The sequence below is a fragment of the Coloeus monedula genome (genome assembly GCF_965178545.1).
Source record: "Coloeus monedula genome assembly, chromosome: 7".
Lineage (NCBI taxonomy): Eukaryota > Metazoa > Chordata > Aves > Passeriformes > Corvidae > Coloeus > Coloeus monedula.
The window spans coordinates 28,770,346-28,796,649 of record NC_138787.1 but is presented as its reverse complement, the minus strand read 5'-3'; the positions used below and the strand labels follow the sequence as shown (position 1 = coordinate 28,796,649).

At 45.6% G+C, this 26,304-nt stretch overlaps 1 protein-coding gene across 2 annotated transcripts in view; it reads right to left on the bottom strand.

The window, feature by feature from the left end:
- The window catches only part of GLI2 (GLI family zinc finger 2), a gene marked incomplete at both ends in the record, with an annotated part of 138,946 nt that overhangs the window by 10,621 nt on the left and 102,021 nt on the right, over window positions 1–26,304 (bottom strand). For both annotated transcript variants that reach the window (XM_082284924.1, XM_082284925.1), the window contains 6 exons: window positions 880–1,044; window positions 4,660–4,809; window positions 8,426–8,557; window positions 11,962–12,075; window positions 13,635–13,848; window positions 15,952–16,153. In XM_082284924.1, the coding sequence (XP_082141050.1) occupies window positions 880–1,044; window positions 4,660–4,809; window positions 8,426–8,557; window positions 11,962–12,075; window positions 13,635–13,848; window positions 15,952–16,153 (977 nt within the window). The remainder of the gene's footprint in view (window positions 1–879; window positions 1,045–4,659; window positions 4,810–8,425; window positions 8,558–11,961; window positions 12,076–13,634; window positions 13,849–15,951; window positions 16,154–26,304) is intronic.

The window sequence follows — 26,304 nt, the reverse complement described above, 5'->3', positions numbered from 1 at the left end:
TCATTCATCAGGTCCATCTCAGCATCATGGAAGAGGATTCTAGGCTTCGAATCCTTATTCTGACTCAAACAGAATCTCTGAAACCTACAGAGTTTTGGTTATCACTGACTACTTCTATGCCAGAGATAAAAATACTCCCAACAAGCCCTTTGTAGACACAGCATTGCTTCAAAAGGCTGTCAACCGTGGCAACTGCGTTCCATTCTCCAATTGTCTATATTTAACTGTTGCAAATTAGGCTACAGACTGAATTCTTCATGGCTGAAAACACTATTAGAACTTTAGAGTGTTGTTTTTTCTTCCCCTGTCAGCTAATTAGTGGTAATATAAATTTCAATCGTCGGCCGTGGTTGATTGCAACAGACCATCACATGCGTTACAATAAAGGCAATTTCCTCTGCTCCCCAACTACTAATAGTGGGTCTTAATTATCCAAGGTTAACAAAGCATTGCATTGTGCTCTATCATTGTACATCAAACGATGGAGGGAGTATTATTTCCAGAGCATCAGGATCCAGGGTAGCTGTTATATTACTGCAAGTCTGCTCCACAGTAATATTAAACACCATTTGCACAACTGTACAATACTATCTGTGCTATTAAAAATTATAAATTTGGAAAATGCTTGTTTTAATTTCCAAAGTCGATTAAAAAGTTTGCATACTTTAACATCTGTTTATGATTTCAAACACAGCTTTCATAAATATAAAGCTAATGTGGTCTGGCTCCGCAGCAAAATAAATCCCATTAAAAAATAAGATAAACCTCTCATTACAGTAGGTTTCTTTTTACATGAGTCCAGTGTGTAAAGTGTATGTTTATTGTCAGCAAAACTTAAAAAAAAAGCCCTCCGTTGAGCTGTGGTGAGCCCAGGCTTACCTCATTGGAATGTGTCCTGTTCTGGTGCTTGGCTCTGTCCGAGGCATTGGAAAAGGCTTTATTGCAGCCCTCATGTTCACAGACATAAGGTTTTTCTCCAGTGTGGGACCTCAGGTGTGTCTTTAAGTTCTCCAGGCGGGAATAGGCTTTGGAGCAACCCTCAAACTAAAGTAAAAAAAACACACGAGGAGTGATTAATTAACCAGAAAAATTTGATTTTCCCCATGCCTAAACCCTTCTCATCTGTTTCTCATTCTTTCTTTTTTTTCTTCCTTTTAAAGGGCTTGTGTTTTAGGGAACAACATTCACTTTGTTGGGAGAATTTGCTTCCCTAGGCAGGCTGAGAGTTTCAGCAGTGAGTCATATTTGAGGTGCTACTCCTTGTTTGGTACCCACCTGACATTTCAACAAGTGACTCTTTTCTTCCAGCAGGGCTAAACACCCCTCCACTCCTCCCAGAGCTCTCTTAGCCCCTCCTGCCACTCCTCTGCATCTAAAACACTCAGAAACAGGGGCCCCCTCCTTCCCACCTAGGGAACTGACAGATTCTCCACAGTCTGACCAGCCCTGCAACTTCACTACCACCAGCACTGGAAAGGGCAGACCATTCCCTAACACACAAACAGAAATCTAGCAAACTTTAAAGTTTCCCAAATTACAGCTTGGGTCTACTCTTGGAGGATGCTGTGGTCAGGCTGTCTGACATTACCAGTTTAAAAAACAAGACTCTCAATCTTGAAGACAGATGGATTTTTGGATGACAAAACAGGCCAGGAACCTTCCTCCTGGAAGGAAACCAGCTGCCCACACAACGAGAAGGAGCAGCCTGGGAGATGTGGAGAGGCTTCTGGTGATGTAAGTCCTGTCACCCTCCACTCTGACTGAGCTGGAGGTTTCTCTCTGCACCTGCCCTGTCTCAGCATGGGAGGATTTCACCTCAAACTGAGGAGGCTCTTAAGTGCTCTTTGACAAAACAAGTGGGAGGTTTTAAGAAATGCAAGGCTCCCTCACAAATTCTAGCTAAATGCTGCACTGCCAGTTCAGCTGGGAGCATTGAAAAGCCCAGGCTGTACTTCCTATACAAAAACCACCCCTTACATTTCAACGAACAGCCCCTCCTGCTGTAATGTATGTGTTGTATTTTAGTCACATCACTTAAATGTGTCTGCAAGTTCAGTCCAGTTGTGACAAGACTTCACACTGCTCTATTTGAGTCTTGGCCAGTGAAGAAACTGAAGCCACAGCAGGACAGGTCATGCTCAGTGTCTGATTTTCCCATGGGCAGCTGAGTGGTTCTACACATTCAAAGGTCTGGTCAAAGGCACCTGCATGCAATAGCAACAGCACCAGTCTCCTTGTGCTCCACATGCACAGGACCTGACTGACTGCTAGTGAGGGAGGCAAACAGGCAGCCCATGAAACCCATGAAGCATGTAGGCACAGGTTGATCCCATGTAACTTTGTTGCGTTGGAAAATAAGTAGGATTACTTAAGATTCCCTTTACGGTCTAGCATAGGGATGGTGGATGTAAGGCAGACTTGCTCTGCTCATGCTGTTTCCTTCCACAGCTTTGTCAGGGTGGGATGGATCCAGTTCCTCTTCCTCAGACAACTTTCATTAGCCCATTTGTCCCTCAGAACATGCCACAACTCTGAAGTAGCACAGTATATCTTTTTCTTCTCTTGCCCTGTACAAACAATCCTTTACAACTCAAGTCGCTTACAGTTATTGAAATACATCATTCCTCTTGCTGGAAAACAAAGGGAACTCAGCATGAGACAACTCATGTGTCCATTCTAGTTTTGCTGGATACTGACACAAAAACGCAGTTACTAAGAGCAGAAGTTCTAGGGCCACATTTTCAAATAAGAGCTTCTCAGTAAAGCAGCCTGTGCATGTTCAAAGCAGTTGTACCCACTCTTAAGTGTGGATTTGATTATGTCAGTGGGAGTTCTGGCTGTCATCTGTTGAAATAATCCTTGACCAAATCCCAGACTGCAATTGGGCTCATCCATAGCTTTATGTACACCACAAACTTCTTGTCTGAAACAAATGTTGCTTTGAAAAATCACTGCCAGACTTGGACAAGGAATGTTCTGCCACAGAAGGGCACTGTCTGCAGAGCTGTCACTATCCCAGACAATTGGAAAGTGGTGGTTCTCCAGTTCAGTCCAGTTGTTGCTTCAACGTATTGCATATGGAGGGTGTGCAGTTCTCCAGGAGGCAGAGGATGACTTGAGACTCACACACAGCCTTGCCATTGCTCCAGTGTGACACAACTGAGGCTTGAAAGAGGCAAGATTTAGCAGTAGTGTTTTTTCCTGCTCCACCACAGCACTGAAGAGCATGCAGCCACTGCTGTTTTTGTCTCCTGAGTCCCTCTACCTGCAAGGGCAGGCTAGACTTGCCCTCAGTGCTCACTTTGTATGCACCAACAATCAATATTTCTTGATACTTTTAAGGAAGATTGGTAAAGCCCTAGACTGGGCAAAGTGCTTTAGAAGATTAAAACAAAGGACATGGCCCTGTGCCTCAGGGGAGCTTATGCTCTAAATTAAATGAACACAGGGCTGGAAGATTGATAAAGGAGTCATGCAGCAAGCAAATCATACATATCCTAATATTTGTAAGCAGGAGCTGGGGCAGAGCCAGGGAGGGAGCAGGGCTGTAAGTGGCTAATGGAGCAGAAGAGGAGGAAGATATGGGAGGAGGGCTCAGACATTTGCTGAGCAGGAAGAGACTCATTCCTGAGACTCTGGGGAGAGGAACAGTGTAATCCTGACAGCAGAGGAGATATGAAATGCCATCAAGAGGAGAATGAAGACAGCAGAGGATATCAAAAGACAGGGATGGCCCTTTGGGAGGAATAAGGGCTGGAGCATATGAGGAGGGAGATTGTGAACACTTCTCCCATCAGCTGATCACAGCTACTGAACTCCGTACCTCGCTTCCCTCTTGTGCCCCCCATCAGGCATCCATGGCTGCCCCACACCAGCCAGCAGTGCGGTGGGAGGCTCCAAGTGTGAAGGCACATATGGGATTTAATATTTTGAGGCTAGGGAGAAGGAGAGCCCAGCTCTCCCATGTCGTCTGTGAGCCTGCACCCACAGGGCTGAGATACAAAATACTACCCCATATTCTTCCTCAGGCAGTGTTTAACCCTAGGCGCAGTGCTGCTGGTATGCAGAAGGTCTGGGGACTGAGATCTTCTTGGTTTATGCACCTATGGCTTAGCCTCTCCTCTGGATTAAGAGAGCAGACGTAGGAGGTGTTGGCCTAGATTCCCATGCTGGAAAGAGGCTTGTGTGCATGCGTGCACGTGGGTGAGGGAATCTTGCAGTCCCAGAAGCTGTAGTGCGTAATGCCAAGTTAGACATGACCAGGGTTAGGCGGTTCCCCACAGTGTGGCATTACTGGCTTTCTTTCTTGGATGTAGGCAACTAAATTGGCTGGATTTCCACCTTAAGTGACTTGTCCTGAGTTGCCTTGGATCTCTGTGGTAGATCTGAAATAATTTTTTCCATGGAAATACAGTTTTGCCCACTCAACACCTCGCTCAACCACACTCCTTGACCTCTTGTCCTGTCCCCAGGGTCTAACCTGCAAGTAGCTGTAAACCAGACACAGAGGGCAGGACTGGCTCTGAGCTGGTGCCAGTGGCTGCCCTGGTAGAGCCCTACTTGAAGCCATGCCCGTGTCTGCAAACACATTTTTGTGACCACCCCAGCCCAGTGTCCCACTTGCTAAGTGAGATGCACCGTATGTCCCTGTCAGCTCACCGTGCACTTGTGTGGCTTCTCTCCCGTGTGCCTTCGCATGTGCACCACCAACATATACTGAGCCTTGAAGGGCTTCTGCTCCCGCGTACAGTCCTGCCAGCGGCAGACAAACTCCTTCTTCTCCCCATGGATGTGATCATTGTTGATGTGCTGGTAAGAGAGAAAGGAAAAGCAGGTCACTCCTGGAAGAGCTGATGCCAGCAAATGTCACATGGTGCTCCAAAAGCCAGATGTTCCCTCCCCAATGCTTGTCAAGCACTGTAGCACCTGGGTGCCAGGTGCACAGGTAACACCAGGGACACAGGACCCAGTACTGTGGTCTGGTGTGTCCTGCAGAGAAAGGTGTGCAGCACCCAGCACACTGTGTCCAAAGCAGCTAAAAATGGGAGGTTTGCAAAAGCAATGGGGACCCATGGGGCCGGGGAGAGGGAGTCCTCTCAGTGTGTCCCCAGCTACTTGATGCCACTCTTGAGGGGGATGACAGAGTAATTTTTGTCTCTACTGAACCCTCCTGTGCTTCATTTACACACCTGAGACCCTTTCCTGGGGCACTGCTGAAGGATGGTGGACAGGAGGAGACAAGCCTCGATTGGATTCAATAAACTTAAAGGTCTTTTCCAACCTAAACGATCCTATGTTTCTAAGCCCATATGCTGGCCCCATGACATCCACCTGCTGTCCAGTGCTGGTGGCTGGCAGGAAATGACAGCATCTGAGAGCTATGCACCAGGGAGAGCTCAATTACTGCTAATTACTCTGGCCCATGAAATTTTGTGCTGGAGTGTTGAAAAGCCAGACCCAGAATGGTGCCTTCGTCCACCCTGGTAGGAAGAAGTGGGTCGTTTTTTCCCAGTACAGGGCAGATGAAGCCCTGCCGAAAATAAACAGAGCCAGAGTCCAGCCTGTCGGCAGCGCCGTTCCCGTGGCGGCCTTGTCTCTCTGAATGGGGTCTCATTGCCAAAAATAATGCCTGTCCTCGCTCCTGTGTTTTCAGACGACATTCACTGACAGGAAATCCTAAAATAAACCACTTGGGTTTGGGTTTTGGCTTTTTTTGTGCTGAGATTTTTTCCAGCCCCCGCCTTCATTCCCCTGGCCAAGGCCAGGCACACACGCTGCAGCTAGGGATGAGACTCTCTTGGGGCAGTGAGGCAGCATGAGGACACAAAAGTACATTAAAACAGATTCATCAGCCTTCACAATCCCAGCTGAATCCAGTCTCAGCGTTCTGTGTGCTGCAGCCCAGTCCTGGGGTCAGGGTCCTGCTGGGGTCCCAGTTCTACTGAGGGACAAGAGGAGGTGTGTGGGGCTCAGCTGGTCTCTTGGGCACCACACATAAACACTGAGAGCCAAAGCTTCGTGCTGGGAGAGTCGAGAGAGGCTGGGTTTGGGAGAGGTTTCGTACGGGTTTGGAGTTCTACTGCCTACAGTTCTGGTTTTACAACATGGCATTGGTATGAGATTTTAGCCTCAGATGGTGGAAATCTGATGAACCTCCCCAGAGGCCCATGGACATGCTAAACCATGTCCAGACCAGACTGGGAAGATATGTCTCCAGGCTCTTGTTTGTGTGGTAGTCTAACTTGCAACCAAGACTACAAACAGCAATGCTGGAGTGTGGGAGTGCACAGGCTTGTCTATTTGGTCTTGTTTGAGCCAGAGGAAGAACATTTATGGAAGGGGAACTCTAGCCCTCATTCAGGACTATTCAATCCCGGTCTGGGCAACATCTGCTTCCCATCACATAGTGTAGGAGGAGTTGCACAGCTCACCCCACTTCAGCTACAGCTCCTTAGCCCCTACCTGGCTGAAGGCTTTGCTTGGGCTTCTCTCAAACTGAGTGTGACCTTTGAGGCTGGGAGCAGCAGTATGTTTGCAAAAATACGTCATCACTCCTGCTGCTCCCTGTTGACGTGCATTTCTCCCACAAGCATACCGTGTATGGGGAACAGACCCTGCTGGCCCAGGTACTTTGCTCTGCACACAAACGACAGTTTTTCCATGCATGGTGAGATGGCACCTCCTCAGAAGCCGGCCCACGACATCTGTATTTCATTTGCATGTGTATTTTGGGCATCCCAAAGCCACAACTCCATGTTGCTAGTAATCACAGTACAGAAGACTCAATTTTTGTAACCTTCCAGATTTAGGAAAATCTTGGGATATTTCATCAAATGTTTTTCTTTGGTTTGGTTTTTTGTTTTTTTTTGTTTTTTTTTTTTTTCTGGAAATAAATTGTGCTGAGCAGCCTGGTGCTCTGCACTTTGCTCTGGGCAGAGTTAGTTTTTCTTACATCTGAGAGGGAAACACACAAAAACTACTGAACAAATGTGAGCCCAGCCCATCTGACAGTCATGCTGTGGTTTAATCCCAGAAAAGCAACACTCCATGGCATGCAATGTGCAACCCATTAAGCACCTTATCACTTAATTGACCTTGAAAACTGTTTCCAAATCTGTCTGTACTCAAGGACCTGATGCACTGAACCTTCTGGCTTCTGGCAGAGGCAGGCAGGCACTAGCCTTAGATGGAAGAAGAGCACGGGCCCAAAATTTTAATTCAGAGTGTGGTCCCTCTGGACAATGTTTGTTTGTAGAACTTGGGCAAATGGTGCCTGATGCCTATTTGGGGGCATCTAAACATATTTGAAATGAAGGTATATAAAAAATGGAGAGAGCAGACACAACCCCTCGGGAAGGCAGCCACATGGGTGGCCCCTGGCAAGCTGGGAGCCCAGTTGAATAAGGCAGCAAAAGGCTGAAGGAAAATGAGAAGGCAGCAGCTCCTGTTGCAAAATTTGTTTAATCCATAACTCTGCTGCAAGCATCAGGGTTGCTGGGCTGGTGAATTCCCAGCAGATATGGGCTGGCTTCAAACAAATGGACTCGCACCATAGAGCCAAAATAAGGACTGGGAGGGTGTTGGGCTGAGAGCAGGGATGTGGCTTAGACACAGATTGTGTCTGATTTCACAGGCACTTCTCAGAGTATGAGGGATTTGTTGATCCCAGAAGCCAAAGGAAACCAAACTGTGGATACCCAAGATGAAGCAAAGCATACAAAAGGTTCTTGGAATTAATTAGAACTGAAAATCTGATTAATGACTTGGTTTGGGGATCCTTCAGAGAGCAGTTTTGACACTGGTTTGGGAACATCACTGTGATTATGGAAGCCGTGTTTCCCAAGTCTTAGAAAATCAACCCACTTTCTGTATTTCAGACACTGGAGCATGTCTCCAAACTCTGAAGGTGCTCTGTTTCTGTGGGAGGGATGAGCCGAGCAGGTCAACAGCCTCTAAGTGATATGGCTCCACAGCTCATTAACAGCAGCATAAAAGGCTTTCCCAGCCTGGACTAGGACTGAGGACAGCATGGACGATCCCTGACCCATAGCTGGTGTAGCTCTGTGGGAAGGCTGAGTGAATATGGCCAGTGAAGAGGGAAGGGCTCAGCCCCCTTCCCCATTTTATGATCAGGTCCTCTGCACTGAGCCTTCTGTCATTGGGCCAGGCACAAGGGAGACTGGAAGTGCAGCCTCAGCAGCTGAGAAGGGAGCAATATCATATAATCTATGAGAGGCTTCCTTCAGCTGAACTCCTCCGGGAGCAGCGACCTGCTTTGGCAGTGTTTACACACCGTATCTCTGATTTGCACCTTTAGTAGCTCCCAGGGTGAGCTCTGGCTGTACAGAAGCTAGTGATAAAAAATGAGGACAAGTGCACAGAAACCCAAATTTATCGCTGGGGTTTCCTCCCAACCATTACTCACATGGACGAGCTGCTCCTGAGTGTCATATTCCTTTGTGCACCCTTCCCAGTGACAGTTAGTCTCATAAATAACCTCAGGCTCCTGTTTACATTCATCCTTATCAAGATCTTCTTTCAGGTCTGTCAGATGCTCCTGCAACACATAACGGTGCATTGTATAAGGTGAACTTCTTTCATCTCAATTCCTTCATCACTCATAGATTACAAGGCAAGTATCAACTGATCACAAAACCATGCTCGTTGTGGCTACATAACATTCATGATTACTGTGAAATAAAGAGCTACAGAGTTTTGGCAGAAGTGGGTCAGAGTTGACTACAAGACACGAGGCACCCCAAAGCCACTGTTGCTGCAGTGCCTGGATTCAGCCAGGTTGTGGGCAGTCCCAGGAAAGGCTGGAGAAAGGAAAAACCTGGCTTCTGACCTTTGGTTGTGTTCTCTGCTGGAGCAAAACAACTGATCTGGGCAGAGTGGAGAAACATGAGCATGAAGAAACCACAGAGCAGTCAGAGCCCAGAGCCCAGACTCATCTGACATGGGCTGGGCAGGGGACTCCTGTTTTCTGCATCTCTCAGTAGATGAGAAAATGATACCTAACCCTTACCCAAAGATTCATGCCTGCAGGATGCTCCACAGGGACAAAGTGATGAGCTCTCAAAGCACTTCTCTGAGAAGGGAATTTGGAAAGCTTCAGCAAGACCCAGTGAAGAGCAGGTTGCAGGACAAAGCTCCTGGGACTCTGGACTCATAAATGAGTTACTTTAATGCTGGGTACACTGTGAGCTCTCTCCTTAACTTCTTTGTCTAGCCAGCTCCTCAGTGCTAAATGAAGCACAGAAGATTTTGTTATGGCTGCTGTGAGGATGGGCAACTACACAACAGTAACAGACAACATAATCAGTACAACTCCAAGTAAGGACAATTGTCAGCTCTGCATGCATCAGACACCTGCACTACAGACAAGGCCATCAGCAGCCAGTATTGGCTTGGGAATTTAGCAAGACAAAACCCTGCAGGTTTTGACCCCCTTCATGCCCTTTCATCCCAGCTACTACTGCTGCGTAGGACAAAGCAGACAGCAGCATCTGGGGTGACTGACCACAGCAGACACTGTTCCTCATGATCTGGTGCTCCAGTTGGACCCATATGTGTGCAGACACAAACCCAAACTGTCCCTGGCCTGCCCAAACAGACCTATCTGACTGCCATCTCCTTCCCCACCAACACTTTTCCAATGCCTACTGGGGAGCTGCAATGATTAACGACTTAACAGCATTATATGGCTTGGAAAGCGAGACATGCTGTACCAAAGTTCAACAATTTTCATTAACTAGCTCATGACATACGTGCCAGCAGTGACTTTTCAATTCAAAAGTTTAGATATGGGCAGAAAGAGATTTGTTTTAATTAGCTTTTAATTTAAAAAAAAAAAAAAAAAGATATTGCAAGGTGGCTCTTGGGACAGGAAACTGTAGTAATTTACAGAAAGACTTCTGGAGATTCAAACTATACCAGAGCCCAGAGCAACAGTCTGAGAAAGTTCAAATAGCAACTTCTTTTTCCTGCAATTCCTATTTGGTTGAGCTGTAAACATTATTATTTTTGGAATGTTTGTCTCCATACAAAGTGCGGTCCCCAGACAACTGTCATTTTCTACTAAAAATCTTTTTTTGCCAAAAATTTTATACCTTCTGCTGGAAAAATGGAATTGTAACAATTTAATTTGTTAAAAAGGATTGACTTGTTTCATTTCTAGCTAGTTCAATGCTAGTCTGAATCTGTACTGGAGCCCTTGTGGCACTGTAGAAGTTCAGTAACTCAGGTCCCTCATGCCTGGTACTTCACTGTGTCCCACAAATCTTGTCTGATTGCATTTTTTACAGCACAAACCATCATGGGAGATGCTGGCTGGCCAAGAATTGCGAACACCCAAACCACAACTCACATGAGGTGTTCCAAATGCAGCATTTCCAAAACAAAACATACACACTTTTGGGGATGGATGAACTTCATAGTCAGCAAAAAATTGATCAGTCAATTACTAACTGACTGCAACACAACTTTTCAGCACAGTCTCCTGCAGAAAAAGCATTTCTAAATTTAATTAATTCCTCTTGCTTAGACCAAAGGAGACACCCACTACATTCAGTTTTTTAACCTGTTCTCCTTGCCAAGAATGGGCTGTCTCTTACATGGTACCTTCTAGTAATTTCCCAGTCAATACTGAAATGCTGCAAGATGTGGAACCTACACTTCCCTTAGGGAATTACTTCACATACCCCCTCACTAGGAACTATTAGATGATCAGCATGCATTTTCCTACTCCTAATTTCACCTTGCTATTCTAATCAAATCTCATTGCACTGCTTTAGACAACTCCCCCGCTCCATGCTAATTTCAGTGTTTTTAAGACCCAGTGGATGAAACCCTGGAGGAGGGCTACAGGAGTGAGCCAGGCTGCTGCTATCCAAGTGCTCCCAAACTGGGTGCACACGGCTTCGCATGGAGCAGCGCATGGAGGATGGCAGCCATTGAGCAAGCAGCTGTCTGTCCCACAGCTCCTCTGCTACACATACTTTGAGAAAGTAAGTGATAGCTTTCAAATATTTTTTCATTTGCTGCAAGAAATAAACACACTACCCTATTAGCCCAGGCGGTGGCCAGATTGGTTTTTCGGGGCATGTGATTTTGCAGCAGTGTGTAGATGCACTCCTAAACTCAAAGCTCCAGAGAGGTGCCTCTTTGCCCTAATCGTGCTGACTACAGCATGTTTATCTTTCCCTGATATGCTATCTTCATCAATTTTACCAGCCCCCTGATGACTGCACACGTTGCTGTCCCCATGCATCATGCTGAGACCTGCTCCTGAACCAGGGCAGAAGGAGAAATTTGTCATCAACTCTTCCATTCGCTTGACAATAACACGGCCTAATATTTCATGAAAATGAAGTGCCCAGAGCACTCCTGATAGTTTACAGTTGTGATAAAGGACGGTCAGATGGATACTGTCAGCCATTAAACAGTTTGCAATCACAGAGCTCCAGAAAGAAAGCAAAGGCCTCTGGGCCCTTCTTGGTGTCAAATGTTGTGTCACCAGCGTAAAGGATGTTTCTAGGAGCAATTCCTTGTTGAATCAAGAAGTTGTCCTTTTTTTGCAAGCTTTCTACCTACATGCAAGCTTCCCTCATAATCTATGTTTGCTCTGAGACGTTTATACTGCTTGCTTTGCAGCACAGAAAACTCAGACATCATTTTTATGTTATTACACTTGATGTATTTGCTCTCTCCTTTTTTTCCTATCCAAGCACAGCAACAGCAAGCAGAGTCCCAAGTACCCACGGAATGCTTCACTCCGTCACTGCAGCTCTGCCCTGTACCTTCCTGGGCTTTGTGCTCCAAGATACACCCACCTGCCTGGCAGATTTTGCTGCCTTGCTCCCACCTGCAGCAAAAGATGCCAAGAGGATCGTTCCCGAACATGAGACCCAGCAGCTCGCCACCTCAACCCCACAACATGGCTCACAGCAGGGAGGTTACCTGTGTGTTTGGGGACACTGGGAGCAAGCCCTCAACTTCAGTCTTGACTTTGCTGCGTTTGTTAATTACTGGATTGACGGTGCTGCTCACGGCCGACTCACTGCTCTGCTTGCTCTAGGAAAGAAAACCAGGCAAGAAATGGCACCGGGGTTTGGGGATGACAGACAGTGGCCCACTTCCTCATTAAAAATTAACTTAAAAATCAGTCATGTTTGAGCTTCAGGAGTGGCAGGGGAGAGCAGAGTTGGCCTGGGGTTCATATGAAAACCAACCCATGTGGGTTTGTGCAAGGCAGAAGGGATGGGAGAGAGGGAAGAAGAATCAAGGGCAGCCCCTGCTTCTGCAGGCTCACCAGTGAGCTTGGCCTTGCCACTGCTGCTCTGTTCCAGAGCAATACAGTCCATGGCATAGCCATCAAAGCCTTACACACCCCCCCACCCAAGCCACAGTTTTATTTCTCAATGTGACGAAATGATTTGTTGAGAAAAGGAATTCCTGGGGGGAGCAAGGGGGCTCTAGTTATATGTGAGGGCTCTGGCATGCTGAGTCCATGAAAGACTATGTGTGTAATTTGCTAAGCTCTTAAAAAAAAAGAACAACTTCAGGAGAAAAAACATCCCATTGTATGTGCATAAAATTGGAACATTAACATTTTAAATACTCTTGCTAATTGCTCAAGATTGGTCCTGCAAATTATTAAACAGAGGCAGAACTCCTGCCAGCCACATAATTTTGGTAGCCAGTTTGTAAGGAGAAAACAAAACCAATCAATCAAACAACCTGCAATAACAAACAGAGTTTGCAGTGCAGCAGCCATGAGAAACCCTAAAACAATAAACCAGTCTTAAAAGTTCAGTATGATACAACTAAAACAACAATTTGAAATGGGTGTGACATATGGTGAAATAAGTCTTTGGGGAGAAAAGCAATGCAATTTAGCCTTCGAATGAATGTAAATGGAAAAGAAAAATGATTAAGAGTATGCTAGGCATATTCATTAACCCAGTGCATGTGGAGGGCTTGTGCACACATGTACACGCTCGTGTGCTCACAGATATTTGTAAGATGTACTTAAGGTGTGGGATCTCATTCCTGGTTTTCAAAATCTGGCCCCTGGTTTTGCAAAATTTAGCAGTAAAAATCAACAGCAGGGACACATGAGAGAAAACCTACCGAAAAAGAAGGAACAGTATGTAAAATGTGAAGAGGTCCTACATAGGATGCACTTACATGTTAAAGATTAAGACCATCGTCATGGTTCACATGAGTACAAAAAAGGAAAGAGGGATTGGTGAAGGTACTGAAGAAGCTTGGTTCATAGGTGCTTGTTTTGCAAAACACTACAGCAACTGATTTCCCTCAATTTCAACAGGACATAATGTGTTCAAGGAGATTTCCTGCCTGGGATGAACCTTGGATATCATGTTCAATACTTTGATGGATGAAGGCCTTTGGTTTCTGCATGGGTAGGTGCAAAGAAGGGAGATGGGCACAAAATTTGTCTGTGACTAATTCAGAAACACTTGACAGGAAAAAGAAAAAGCAACATAAGGGGATAGCATGAGTAAAAAGAGAATTGTTAAAACTCCCACAGCCACCGTGAAGGGAAGCCTACATCCCATGGAGAATATGCCTCCATTTCCACATGTGCCATGCAGGATGGCTGTCCCTACCTGGCTGGAGTCAGAGATGCAGTTGCTGTTGCTGCTGCTCTGTGCCGGTGATGGGTTCATGGAGATGACTGCCATGTGCTGCCGCGGGGGGAAGGTTGGGGATGGCTGGATCAGGGGAGGAGTGTGTCCGAAGGCTGAGCTCAGGCCTCTTTGCTGGGTCAGGATCTGCTGGTACGTCACGGGGTTTAGCGGGTGGGGGAAGCTGAATGCCGGACTGCAGCAACAGGAGAAAGAGAAATGATAAGGAGTTATTTTAAACAATATTTATCAAATTAGCTAGTGACTGATTCAAGTATGGTGTCTTGAAGACTCCAGGAGCCAGGCTGCAATGCCCAGCTACACACCTTCAATGCCAGGATAAACCTGACTGCCTGCTTTACTGCAAAATCACGATTTGTCTTGCACATGCTTCAGCAAACTTGTGAATAATTTTCACCCGAGCATTAGACTGATTGTAATTTCTTTGCTTCCTATATAAAAAAAAAAACAACAAAAGCCCTCGGCAGCGAGTGCAGAAGAGGATGGGACTTGGGCTCATCTGGCTTTGCAGCCCCTAAGGCTCCCAGGTTTTCCCAGGCAGACTTCTTCTGCAGACTTGCAGCTCTGGGGTTATGCTAACCTGGATATGAAAAAAAAGCATCACCTGGCTCACCTGGCACAGATTACAGCAGGGATGAATAAGTATCCATTAAACATAATCCAAAACTATGCAATTTACTCTGCATTCAGGTGAGGGGAGTGCTGGCTCAGGGGACTGCTAAAGCATGTCACCCTTCCTATGTAGGTCACTGGTTCATCTCCAATCTAGGTCAGCAGTGACCAGGAACACCACTCGCCCCTGGCTGCTTGGGCAATAACTGGGGCAACAGGTCTGAGACAAGATGCAGCACTGGAGAGCAGTAAAAACAGAGCTCTTCTTTTGGAAAAAAGGGGTTCACTCCCAGGGGCACGTTCACTGGGCAGAGACAGAGAAGCACAGGAGATGCTCTGTGGTAACTCTAGACATGTGATGCACAAACCATAGACATTCAGCCCAAAAACTGATTATTTGCCACCTTCAAGAAGTGGCTGTCCTGAACCTTTACCCTCATGGTATTTTCTCTCACACCACTAAAACTGCCCAGGGTCTGAGTTCTCAGAGAATGGGGCCATAATTAGAAACACGCTTAATTACCAATTTTGCTTTTGGAGAGAGTATTTCATTCCTGCCCCTAAGACGCTGTTAAAATAATAACAAAAAAGTCTTTTCATGCCAAAGTTCTGGCAGTTATGCTGTTATATATGTAACTCATTTTACAGATCCTAACATTTAGGATATATTTTTAGAACACTGAGAAGGGTTTCAAATTCTTTATTATTAGTTGATTATTCTCTTGGAGGCCAGAAGTTGATCATTAGGTCAGTCCCCAGATACTGATTTGTTAAAAACACCAGACATTACTCTTAATATCTGAGTATAAGTTAAGATGCTACAGGTATGTGTAGCTAATGACGACAGGTAAAAAGACTATAAAAAATATGATTACCAGATAAGAAGTTGCAATGTGTTCAAGTCAGCCTTATGTTTGATTTTACAGTCAGTTTCTAAATTATGCTGCTGGATAAAGTAACTTACATAATTAATGTTACACTTATTAATAACAACATCTCTGTTTTCCCCCACAAGTTTTAAGCATGCATAATCTTTATAACCCTTGCTTTGCAACATCAGTGTTAATTAGATCTAACATTTTTAACAGTTAAGTAATAAAAAGAATAATAACATTGTGAAACTTGGGTGAAGCAATCACAGTAGGAATTGACAAGAGTCAGCTGCCTAATGTAAGTGCTTTTTAATTAAGATTTGAACAAAACTTGACTCAAGGGTTTAGATTTGGTTTAAATACACTTTTAGAATTAGGCTCTTCTATCCACCCAGGCAACATTTTTTCTAAGAATGTGGGCCAATAATTTGGAGAATACTTTGGGGCAATCTCTTAAATCGAAGTGTTTCTTAACCAGTCCAACTGCTCACAATGAACATTTTTTAAGATAAATTTATTATCTGTTTCTTCTTGTGGGGAGGCATGATCATACTGTAATTACTGGAAATGTGGTAGCCAATAACCCAAATCCAGCCAAAAAAACCCCACCCCATATGCCACGAAATACCCTTTCACACGCAAAACCGGATGGGGGCTTTGAATTACTACACTACACAGCCCTGATGCACAAAAGCAGAGGTTGCGAGGAAGGGAAGGTCTCCCTTGCTGGAGGATCATCCCTTCTTTCGTGGGGATGGTTCCTCAGCTGAATGGAGCTGATCCCAGAGCTTTACCTGATCGTCCCGGCAGATAAATGGCCGTAGGAGCCACTCGCTGCTGAACTGCTTCTGGAGTTGTTGATATACGCCACAAGAGAGTTTGGGGAGGTCCTAATCATTGTCTGGAGATCAATGCTGGCATCAGAGAGCGGGGAGATAGACAGGGCTCGTTTCCGGCTTAATCTTGGAGTCACCCGTGGGCTCGAAAACCGGGACACTGCAGGAAAGAGAGATTTTGTCAGACAAGACCAGTGGGCTGCTCCCTTCCTGCAGACAGGCTGGAAGTCCTGAGAACTGCTGCACTCATGACTGCTGTGGGATGTTCAGGACCCAGGAGCAGTGCAGGGACCAACTGCCCTTTGATGGGAGGTTTCCTCTCTTCTGGGTGCTGAATGACAGAGGTCAGGCAGCACCATGAGCGCCTGCTTGCTTTGCTGTCCTCAGGGGTACAGAATCCTGTCCATCACCCCCTTTCACAGGCACTAAATTAACTTAAAATTAAAAGAGAGAAAGCCCTGCAAGGTTTCCATGAGCGCAGCCGTGCCCGTTGACTCGGTGTCAGGAGCAGCAGGCCCGGGGAGCCGCACATCCAAGCTGGGGAGACCATTGCAAATGGTGAGTGTGTGCCTGCGTGCGGGGGGAACGGAAACCAAATGAGCATGAGCACAATGCTGACCATCCAATTAATGAAGGAGGCGAGGCTCCAGAAACCCTGAAAGTAAATTAAGAGTTTTAAGGAAAGCAATTTGGCAGCTCAGGCACAAAGTTCAAGCTCTCCCCCTCTGAGGGGACCTGCCAGTGCCTGGACCCTATTAGCAATTGTCAATCATTCAGGCATGAAGTAATTTCCAACCCTGCCAGGCCCATTTATGGATCTGCAATACATGATGGGTTACTACTGTACAAGTTTGGCATCCCTCGGTGTTTCGGCACTGCTAACTGGAATGACTGACTTCACCCAAAGGAAACTCTGCCCAGGCCTGACCCACCTGCAGATCTCTGGGGTGGCACAGACAGGAGTTGCAGATGGGCCATATCACAACTTTCCCCAGTACCATCGTACCAGATCGAAACCCTGCCTGGAATGACTCATCCCTCCAAAGCAAGCAGTTGTTTGGATCGTGAATTTAAAAAAAAAAAATTCTAAGGGTAAAATATAGCACTTGGTAATGGGTTCTGGTTGGTAATCCCTGCCATCCACCCAGGGGTGCAGGAGGGCTCAGCTGCTCCAGCTCCTTCCCTTGATGAGCACAGCAATGTATTACCACCTGACTTTTCCAGTGGTGGTCTCCCCAGAAAGCGTACTATGAGTATATCCTATTACACACCATGAATAAAACACTAGACTACCCAGACAGGAAATATGAGCTATTTCCCTCTAGCTAGTTGAAGGCACTGATTTTGGTTGAACACCACCAGGTACAAACCTTGCACTTTGTAAGAGCATGAACTTTCCGTCCTGATGACAGTGCTGGTATGTGAAAGGGTGAATGGGATGTAGAAGGAGGTAAAATATATTCTGCCGGTGTGATCAAACAATTCCTTGATTTGCATTGGCTCACAGAAGTCTGTGTCAACATTTCCCTGAGACCAGTGGCTGAGCTGCAGTCTCCATGACTCGCCTGTGCACCAAAGTGGCTCTGTCACTACCATGCCTGGGTGCTGTGTAATCAATGGGGTTTAGTATCACCATCCTCTTAGTCCCCATAATGACCCTCATTGCACAAGATAAATGACTTGCCCAACGTCCCACTGGAAATCCAAGGCTAAGTCGGTACTTGAACCAAGCACTCTTCTGACTTTTGTCCTACACCTAAGAAGCTTCAAGATGCAATGCCTTTATTGCAATACTGACAATATTGGGAATTTCTCCTAAAAATCAGATTGTTGCATGTATGTTGAACACATAATATTTTGTATAATTACATTGTGCAGCCTCACGGGGCAGAAAGACACTAGAAAACATGGATCAAAGATCAGGCAGCAAACAGAAAGCGCAGCAGTCTATAAAAACCACCTCATGGGTGTTAAAGCTGTCCCATGATTTGGAGGGACTGGGCTCAAACTTCCCTAGTGCTTGCAGCTGGAAGACTCTAGCCCTGAGTGACACTTCCCTGGAAGCTGGAAAAGATGCAGCCACTTTGGAGAGGCACTGCGGACAAAACCAAACTGAGCAAATGAACTTCCCTCAGCAAAGGTTGGCCTGAAGGGCTGAAATGGAGAATTGCCAAACTTCACATCTGGTTCCTGAAATCTAAGCCCTGCCAGAGCCCTGGACGAAACAACATGAAGATTGCTTGCGTTCAGATCATAATGGTCCTCTGGCCGTAAGGAACCTGCACCACAACCTGGAAAGGCCTGGGTGCTGTTCCCAGTCGTTCCCAGCCACACCTCCTTGAGCAAGTTGCTGCTTCTTTCTGTGTCCCTATTTCCCAGTGTCATCTATTTAGATGAGCTCCTTTAGACAGGGCTTGTATTTTATTCTGTACGTACTGCACCAAGTGCAATGGGGCCCCATCTCAGATGAGTTGTCAGTGTTTCTGTCCTACAAATAATATGTCTTTCCAGATATAGATACTGTTTCCTGCATTTGCATTCCCACAGTCTCCTCCTTCTCTAACAGAAGGAAGCAGGCCAGATTTGACAGTCATATTTATCTCTGTTACTCCCACATCTCAAGGGAGATCTGTTTATTAATGTGCCACTTCCCTTGATAAATTACTAAATAGAAAGAAAAGCCTTGTACTCATTTCTCGCTGTTCCTTCACATGATTTATGCCCACAATGCTGGATCAGCCATTGGTTCCCATTAATTTTCAGAGGGAAGAAGACCCGATGTCCAACAGAAACCTGGGTTTTAGCAGTGCAGACGATGTGGGCACCCCTCCCTGCTGCACACAGGTATGTAGTTTTTTCCCCATGTAAAACTCTGCGGGAAGCTGTCAGATTTTCAAGCTCGCCTGGGAATTCTCCAGCCCAAAACCAGTAATATGCATTGCGTTAGTGTCCAGTCTAATTTAGATCCTGCAGGTACTGTGGGCTATCTGAAATGTTTGATAGCAGATCCAATAGGTTGGGCTCATGCTTTACACAAAAGTCTCTTAGGTCTTGCAGGCTTCCACAGAAAGCTGTGACCTAAAATCGTGCTATGGATGAACAATTCCTCTCTTCTTAATGACAGCCTGCCCAAGGTGCCTGGGAAGAGAATCATCTGGGAAACGGAAAAGGAGTTTAAGCACGTGAAGAAATGCTCACTAGTGCATTTAGGAAGAGAGAACCTTTTCAAAATTATTATTCAAAAGCAGATTAACAACACTGGGATTGTTCTAAATAATAAAGTTTGCCTGACCTGAATCTCCTGATCTGAGGACATGGAGTACAAATGTTAAATGGTACCAGGCAGCAGCACTGGTCAGCATTTGTGTAGCTGTACATAGCAAGGTGTTCAGCACAGGCTGACTGACAGCCACTGAGCCACATAAGCAAAGTCCTCTGCTGCCTGAAGTTCAGTGCTGTTCCAAAAGAAAAAACCTCAAACAACTGCTTTAGCAGGGTCTGTGCCCAGAGAGGTAGCTAAAGGTGGGATCCATTTTTCAGACACACAGATGGAAAGCTTTGGGAACATTTATCACTAACAGTCCTCTCTCCTCTCCCCTTTCAAAATTGCTGACTTCTCAGAATGAACAGGGCTAGTTAAAAGAATTTTTTGATGTTTGGAAAACATGCTGGGGCAAGTTCCCAAACTGTCAGATTAGCCCCCTTCAACACTCCTATAAAGAAAAAAAAATTGGCATTTTTTCTGTTGTTCTGAAAGTTGTTGTGTTCAGAAACCTAAAATCATCATAGGTTAACATGAATTTGAAACAGTCACACATTGAAATAAATGTAGGAAATTATTTCAAAGTTCATTCCAGTCCTCTATCAGTACTTCAGTTTTTAAAATTAATTTCTCTGTGCCTCTCTACCTCAGATGGAAATCTTTCTTACCTTCAGGTTTTTTTCCCTTGAATCCTACTGAGATATGGAAAAACCTTTTTTGTCACCCAGGCCCACAAAGAAATGATAGGCCAAAGCCCATGCAGCAAAACAAGAAAAAAGATAACTTCATGAGACCTCTTTATTGCTGCCTCCTCTGGTGTTAGATAGTGTCTCCAGCCAAGTACCTTTTACAGCATCCTCAAGGTAGGTGGTGGCTGCTCTGTATCTGCTACTTCTACGTTCTGTCTTGAAAAAACATCTATTAAAGTCAGCAGATGCTTTCCATGGACTTTGGAATGTGGAATAACTATGAGTTTAAAAGCTGACCTAGAGACTTGCTTATTTGAGGTATGTCATCTTTACTTTCAAACTAATTCTTTCGCACTTTGAAAACATAGAATGTTGGCGCACCCGTTTTTATGCACATACTAACATCTTGGGTTTTATTTCTTAGGTGTATATTAAAAAACTTAGCTCTAAATGTGAAAATCTGACTTCCTTTTTATTTTTTTCAAAAGCTAAAGATACCTGCTTAGAAATAAAACTGTTTAAGATTTCAAGCAACAAAAATATCCTTTGGCCTGGAGTAAGACACAGGAACTTTTAAGCCAAAAGACTGTCCCCTTCTCTCTCCCAAGTCAGGAGAAGAAGTGAACTGGTGAATGGAAGGGTACAGCACAGGCTGAGCCCAAAGCTTTGGGCATTGGTGGCAGCATTGTGGATGGCAGCTCATGAAGGACAATAAAAAAACTTACCATAAGCCTTTGACCCTGGTGCCTCTCCTTACAAAAAGTCAATTCCAGATACATTTTAGAGTGTTTTAACTGTTGTGCATGGGCTTTTCCTTACCATTTCACACATAGACCCAGATACAGTGACTGTCACGGGCTCTGGTCTACATGCTAGAGAATAAATATAACTCACATATTTTAGGAAATCTTTCAAAACTGCCTGGAGTAACTTTTCAGTAGAAAAGTTCCTGACTTTACAGTGGCACTATCTTTTCAGGGTAAATGTAAATGCCACAGTTCACAACCAAAAGACATTTCTCTCCTGGGATGTGTGTGTTTAAACATCTAATTTCTAAACTAGCAAGAATTCAAGGCTGAATTTTCGAGTGACATTGGCAGTGTCTGCCAAATGTCCCAGCCCAGTCCAGCTGGGAGGAAAGTCCAGATTTCTTTGCTAGAAGGCAAGAGTATCCTTGGCACTTTCCTGTGGTGCCTGTGAATTATCACATCCACAAGTTGCTCAGAAACTGAGATACTCCTCCCAAATTTAGATTAATCCACAGGTCAGTGATGACCAAATGGTCAGCTCTTACACATGGCAGCTTGTGGACTGAGTCCTATGCCTGATCCCAGTGCCCAAAGGCAGGATGAGACCTCAACTCACCTGGGATGTGGGAGCAGAGGTTCCTGCTCCGACCACTTCTGTGGCCGTGGGCCAGACGGATTTTACAAGAGATGTTTTTTTCTGGAGGGAGAAATCAGACCTTATGTCACACTAGAAACAGTGGCAGCAAAGCCTCCTGAAAGGAAACGCCAGGCACTCAGTGGGAGCTCCTTCGAGGCTCCTTCAGGGTAAGGAAATCTTCAGGGTAAGGAAACTCTTTACAGACAAACATGTTGCTGTGATCTCGACTGTACAGGGTCACCAGGGGAATCTGCTCCCTAACAGACGAGTCTGTAAGGCACATGGGCTGCAGATGGCTCGCACCCTGCCTGCCCTCCTCCCGCCTCACTGAAACCCAGCCAGAGCCACTGCTTCCCCTGCATCTCCTGGCCAAGCCCCAGGATAAATACAGTGTTATCAAAATGGTCCCTCTTCCTCACCATTCACCAAGAAAACTCCATCCAAAGTGTACAGAAATATCCCCCCCCCCCCCCATCATCAAATTAAATCCAAGGGCCCCATAAAAACACAGGATAGTCCCTTAATCGATAAGCAGCAATAAACTACAAACATTCTTATTGTAACCAGTTCCTTATTCCCCTCTCTCCTTCTGCAGAGGCAATACACCTCTTTTTTAGACTGCAGCAGATGCTGGACATTTGTTCTGGCACCAGACATTGTCCTGGGACCCTTCTTTCTTCCCTCCCCAGGCCGGTCAACTTTGCAGTTCAAGGAATACTAATGCTTCCCTCAAATCCTCACTGAAAGACAAGGCTGCATTCTTCTACTCCCAATCCACAAGGTAACTGTTTAGTCGACCCAACTTGCATATGTAAATTGAATTCTTTAGAAACCAGAGTGCAGCAGGATTCCAGACACAGCACTTAAGGGGTGCTCTGGGACTTCTTCTCTCTTCTGCACATATTTTTCTGGGGAAGAAAACAGCACTGCTGGCTAGAAATGGGTGGGAAATTGTTTCCCGCTTTCTGAACCTTTTCTGAGATTTCAGCAAGTTTCCATTCTATGCTGGGACAAAGAAAACAACAAAAAAATACATCTTTGAGAGTTTTTAAGGAAGCGACTACAGAGCGCGCCGTCTACCCAGAGTAGCCAACAGCGGGCTTGTTTTGGAAGTCATCTGTGATCCAACACATCCAGCCTGCAAACCCAGGGCTGCTGGTCCCTCAAGCCCCAGGGGAAGCACTTCCTATCTAGGTCACCATGAGGCTCAGCTCTCTGCTTTTGTCCTGTGCAGTTGCTCCACATGAACCTGCTGGAGAGAGTCCTGAGCTCACCTCTCCCAGCCACGTGCCTGCCAACTGCAGTCACCACCAGGCTGCACTGCCAGCCCTGCTCCTTACCCTGCTGGCTATTAAATCATTTCCTTCAAGCAGAAAGGCTCCAACAACACTGACTGAAAGAGGCTGGTGAAGCTGAATCACTGTTTGATCTGGGGAAATAAAGTCCTGCTTAATAACTTGCCCACATCCCAGGCAACTGTGCCAGCTGTTGGCCTGCTGGCTATGCTGGGCTGAACAAAGCCTTTTGCCAGTTAAACTGCTGATTGTGAATCAAGACATTTGTGACTACCTAGCATCAGGCAGCAAAAACCAGGGCAGGGATTCCCCCTCTAGCTCCAGAACTCAACAAAATGACAGCACTGCAGGGTCATCCCTGCTGTTGGTAACTGTTGCACAAACATGTCTATACAGCCTTCCCAACATGAGGGACTACCTTGGACCTAACTTCCACTCAAGATGCTTTTTCCCCATTCCCTGACTCAGCACAGTCAACCAATCACAGTCTCAATGCTTCCTCAAAGTGATGGATTTAAAGACGATCTTTAATTTTCACCCTGGCCATAAGAATCTTATTCCAAAGATCTGGATCTTGTTCCTAAAGCTACCACTATTCCACTCACTGATTTCTTTTCTCTTTGTGATGGAATGGCTTTGCTTTGTACAGCACTTTGAGATCTGCCGATGTACAGGCTATAACAGCAGCAGCACTGAGTCAGTATGGATACACTCCTCCTTAGAGAAAATGGCTTCTCCTGAAGGGCTGAGAGTAGTCACAGGAACCCCTATGCCTAGGGGGAAAAAAACAGCTGGAAGTACTAAACATGCTTAGAAAGCTGTAGCCATCTCCAGGGTCACTGTGCTCCCCACCAGTCTTTCCTGCCCCAGGGATGCTCTTGCGCAACCACTCCATCACCTGGAATAATTCACCGTGTAGCACTACTTCTAAAAAAGAAATACAAAAGATTGTTTTGATCTGGTGACTAGAACCTGTAAATACTATCAAATGTACCCCGTCAACAACGCTATGACATTGGAAAGTGATTAATTTTTGATTTGAAAGTGTAGGCTTTCCAGAAAATGGGATTAAGCCTGGATTCAAACTCCACTCCTGGATTTCAAGTCCCTGTTTGGATGAGGAAATGGAACAGGAGAACTAACTGAAGGGTTGTTTAGTCTCCACTGGAACTGGCCTGAACACCCCAGCAGTCTGGTACGTAGAACTTAAATGTGGTCTACTTCAGTGATTTAACAACTTCTAGCTGCACACTGAAAACCCAGTAGAGATGCAGCTCTGGGCAGCCCAGCAGCCCAGCTTAGTCACCATGTGAACATTCAGCAGCCCTGGCACAGGGTTGGCACCAACAAGCTCCAGCTGACATTTATATCCTATTATTTTTCCTGACCTTAGACACATGATGGAGTGAAAAACACTGACAAAAACCATGAAGACACAGAGAAATTCTCCAAGAAATGCAATTACAGGAGCCAGAAAGGCCCAGGTATGTGTCTGTGGAAGAGCTACCATTCCCAGTGTCCATGGCTCCCATGGACTAGCCTGCAGATGTCTGGAAGTGACGTGATACTGAATAGGCCACAATTAAGATATGCTTATCTCCTGCTTTTTCTTCTGCAGGTGCCAGTGTTATCACAGATGAATGATGGTGCTGCATGTGGTTTAACAAGAGCCACCTGCATTTTTAGCAAACCAGTTCTTGTAAAGTTTCTATGTTCCTGGGCTCCCAGGGAAGAAAAGGGCTCTCTGAATGACAGATGCAGTGAGATGGTGACTCACTGGGGGTTTATGCATGCTACTGATATTCTTGTCTCAGAAAAACACCATAAGAGGATGCTTTATTAAATTATCTGTTCAACTATTTACTTAGGCCCTGCTGATTTAAATTTTTGAAATAACTTTCTAAAAAGAGAAGGAGACACTGGCTCTTCATCCAGCATTTCAGAGCCATCCATTTTACTCTCTGCCTTAATAATGTACAATTCTCTCTTTTCTCCGGGTGATGGATAAATGCAGGCACGTGGACCAGAGACTGGTACTGGACTGGTGCTCCTTTACACATTCTTAAAAAGTAGTGTCTCATGTCACATTCTCGTAATATTTGAAAGTTTCCATCTCATGCAGAACATGAAAAGGCCCAGAAAAGGCTTTCTAGTTAATCACCAACAAAGCTTTTCCAAAAGATCATAATAAATGCTTGGTGAGCCCTGGCTCTGCAGTGAATCATGGTTATGAGCTTGGCTGCATGAAACCGAGACCTTTGATACATGATTCACTGTAGAGTTGTTTTCAGGAGAAGGCAAGCAGTATGAGAGTCTTCTGCCAAGGGGAGTATTTCAGTACCTCAGATAAAGATTGATCTTCAGCAAACCAGAGGATGAGCATCTTGGTGTGCTGGGAGCCAGCCTGTACCACCATGAAAACAGTTGTGTTTGCCTCCCTCACTGGTTGTTTATCTGGCACTTCAGTGAGGCACTGCTGGTCAGAGATGGACTAATAAGGAGGCAAGGAGGAAGGAGTCTTGTTCATGAGCCCGAAGAGAACTTGGCAGGGCTCGTTTGCACCCATCTGCTATAACCACAGGCATTAACCCTTGGGAGGGAAGACAGAGCAGTCTTACTGACCAGCTGCTTTTTAACAGAGAAGCCTGAGATATATTTTGAGAGTCAGAGGGCAGGATGGTACCAAGGAGCATGTGCTCTCTCTTTCAAACTGGGATCCACGTTCCAAATTAATCTAGGAATTGGCAGCATAAAATGTTCAGGTAAAGCTTCCACAGCAGCTGCAGATGAGAAACTTTTTCCATTAGAAATATCTGTAAACTCCCATCACTGAACAGCCAGAACAGCTTTTATCATTCTAAACCAGTCGCTTTATGAAGCAGCAAGACCACAAAGTCTTTCATCTTAAAAGCTCAACAACAGAAACTTTGAAGCGGTAATGAAACGATGCAGATCTCCACTCCAAAAATTATAATGGTCCACAGGCAAATCCAAAGACATCCCAGGAAACAGACGCTGAATCTGAAAGTTGAGCTGAGACTTCGCCTTCTTGCAGCAGAAATAATCCCCAGACTGCCCTCTGTAATATCTGACAACCCCAGCTCTTGCAAAATGTAGCATGAAATGAAAGGAAAGACATTTCTAACAGCTCTAAAAATCATTCAGACCTCATATATGCTTCCAGATAGTCTCTTCCCAGGGCAGCAGTCAGGCCACAGGGGTGACTCAGCACTGCAGTGCCTAACATGATTCTGTTTCTTCTTCATTTAGCCAGGAGCAAGAACTTTCTGGGTTTGTAAAACCCAATGCTATCACAAATACCACATTCCTGCTTTTTGTATTTCCTTGCACAAAGTACTATTATATTCTTTCCAGCGTGTCTCCCTGTTCAGATATTTTCTCTCCTTGTAGACCTGAGAGGTCCCAACCAAGATGAGAAGTCCACTGTGCCTAGCATGGCTATGCATGGACATGGCCCGCCTTCACCCCAGACACCAAGCAGTCAAAACACAGAGTGGGATGGGGAGCTGTAGATGAAGCTTGTCCCCAGGCATGCTCTGGTCCCCCATGGTCAGTGCAGCAGGACAGCAGCAATGCCCAGCTTGCTGGACCAGCCTATCTCCTACACATGCGACAGCCATGCCGCAGCCATGCCATCCTCCCTAAGAGACCAGGATGT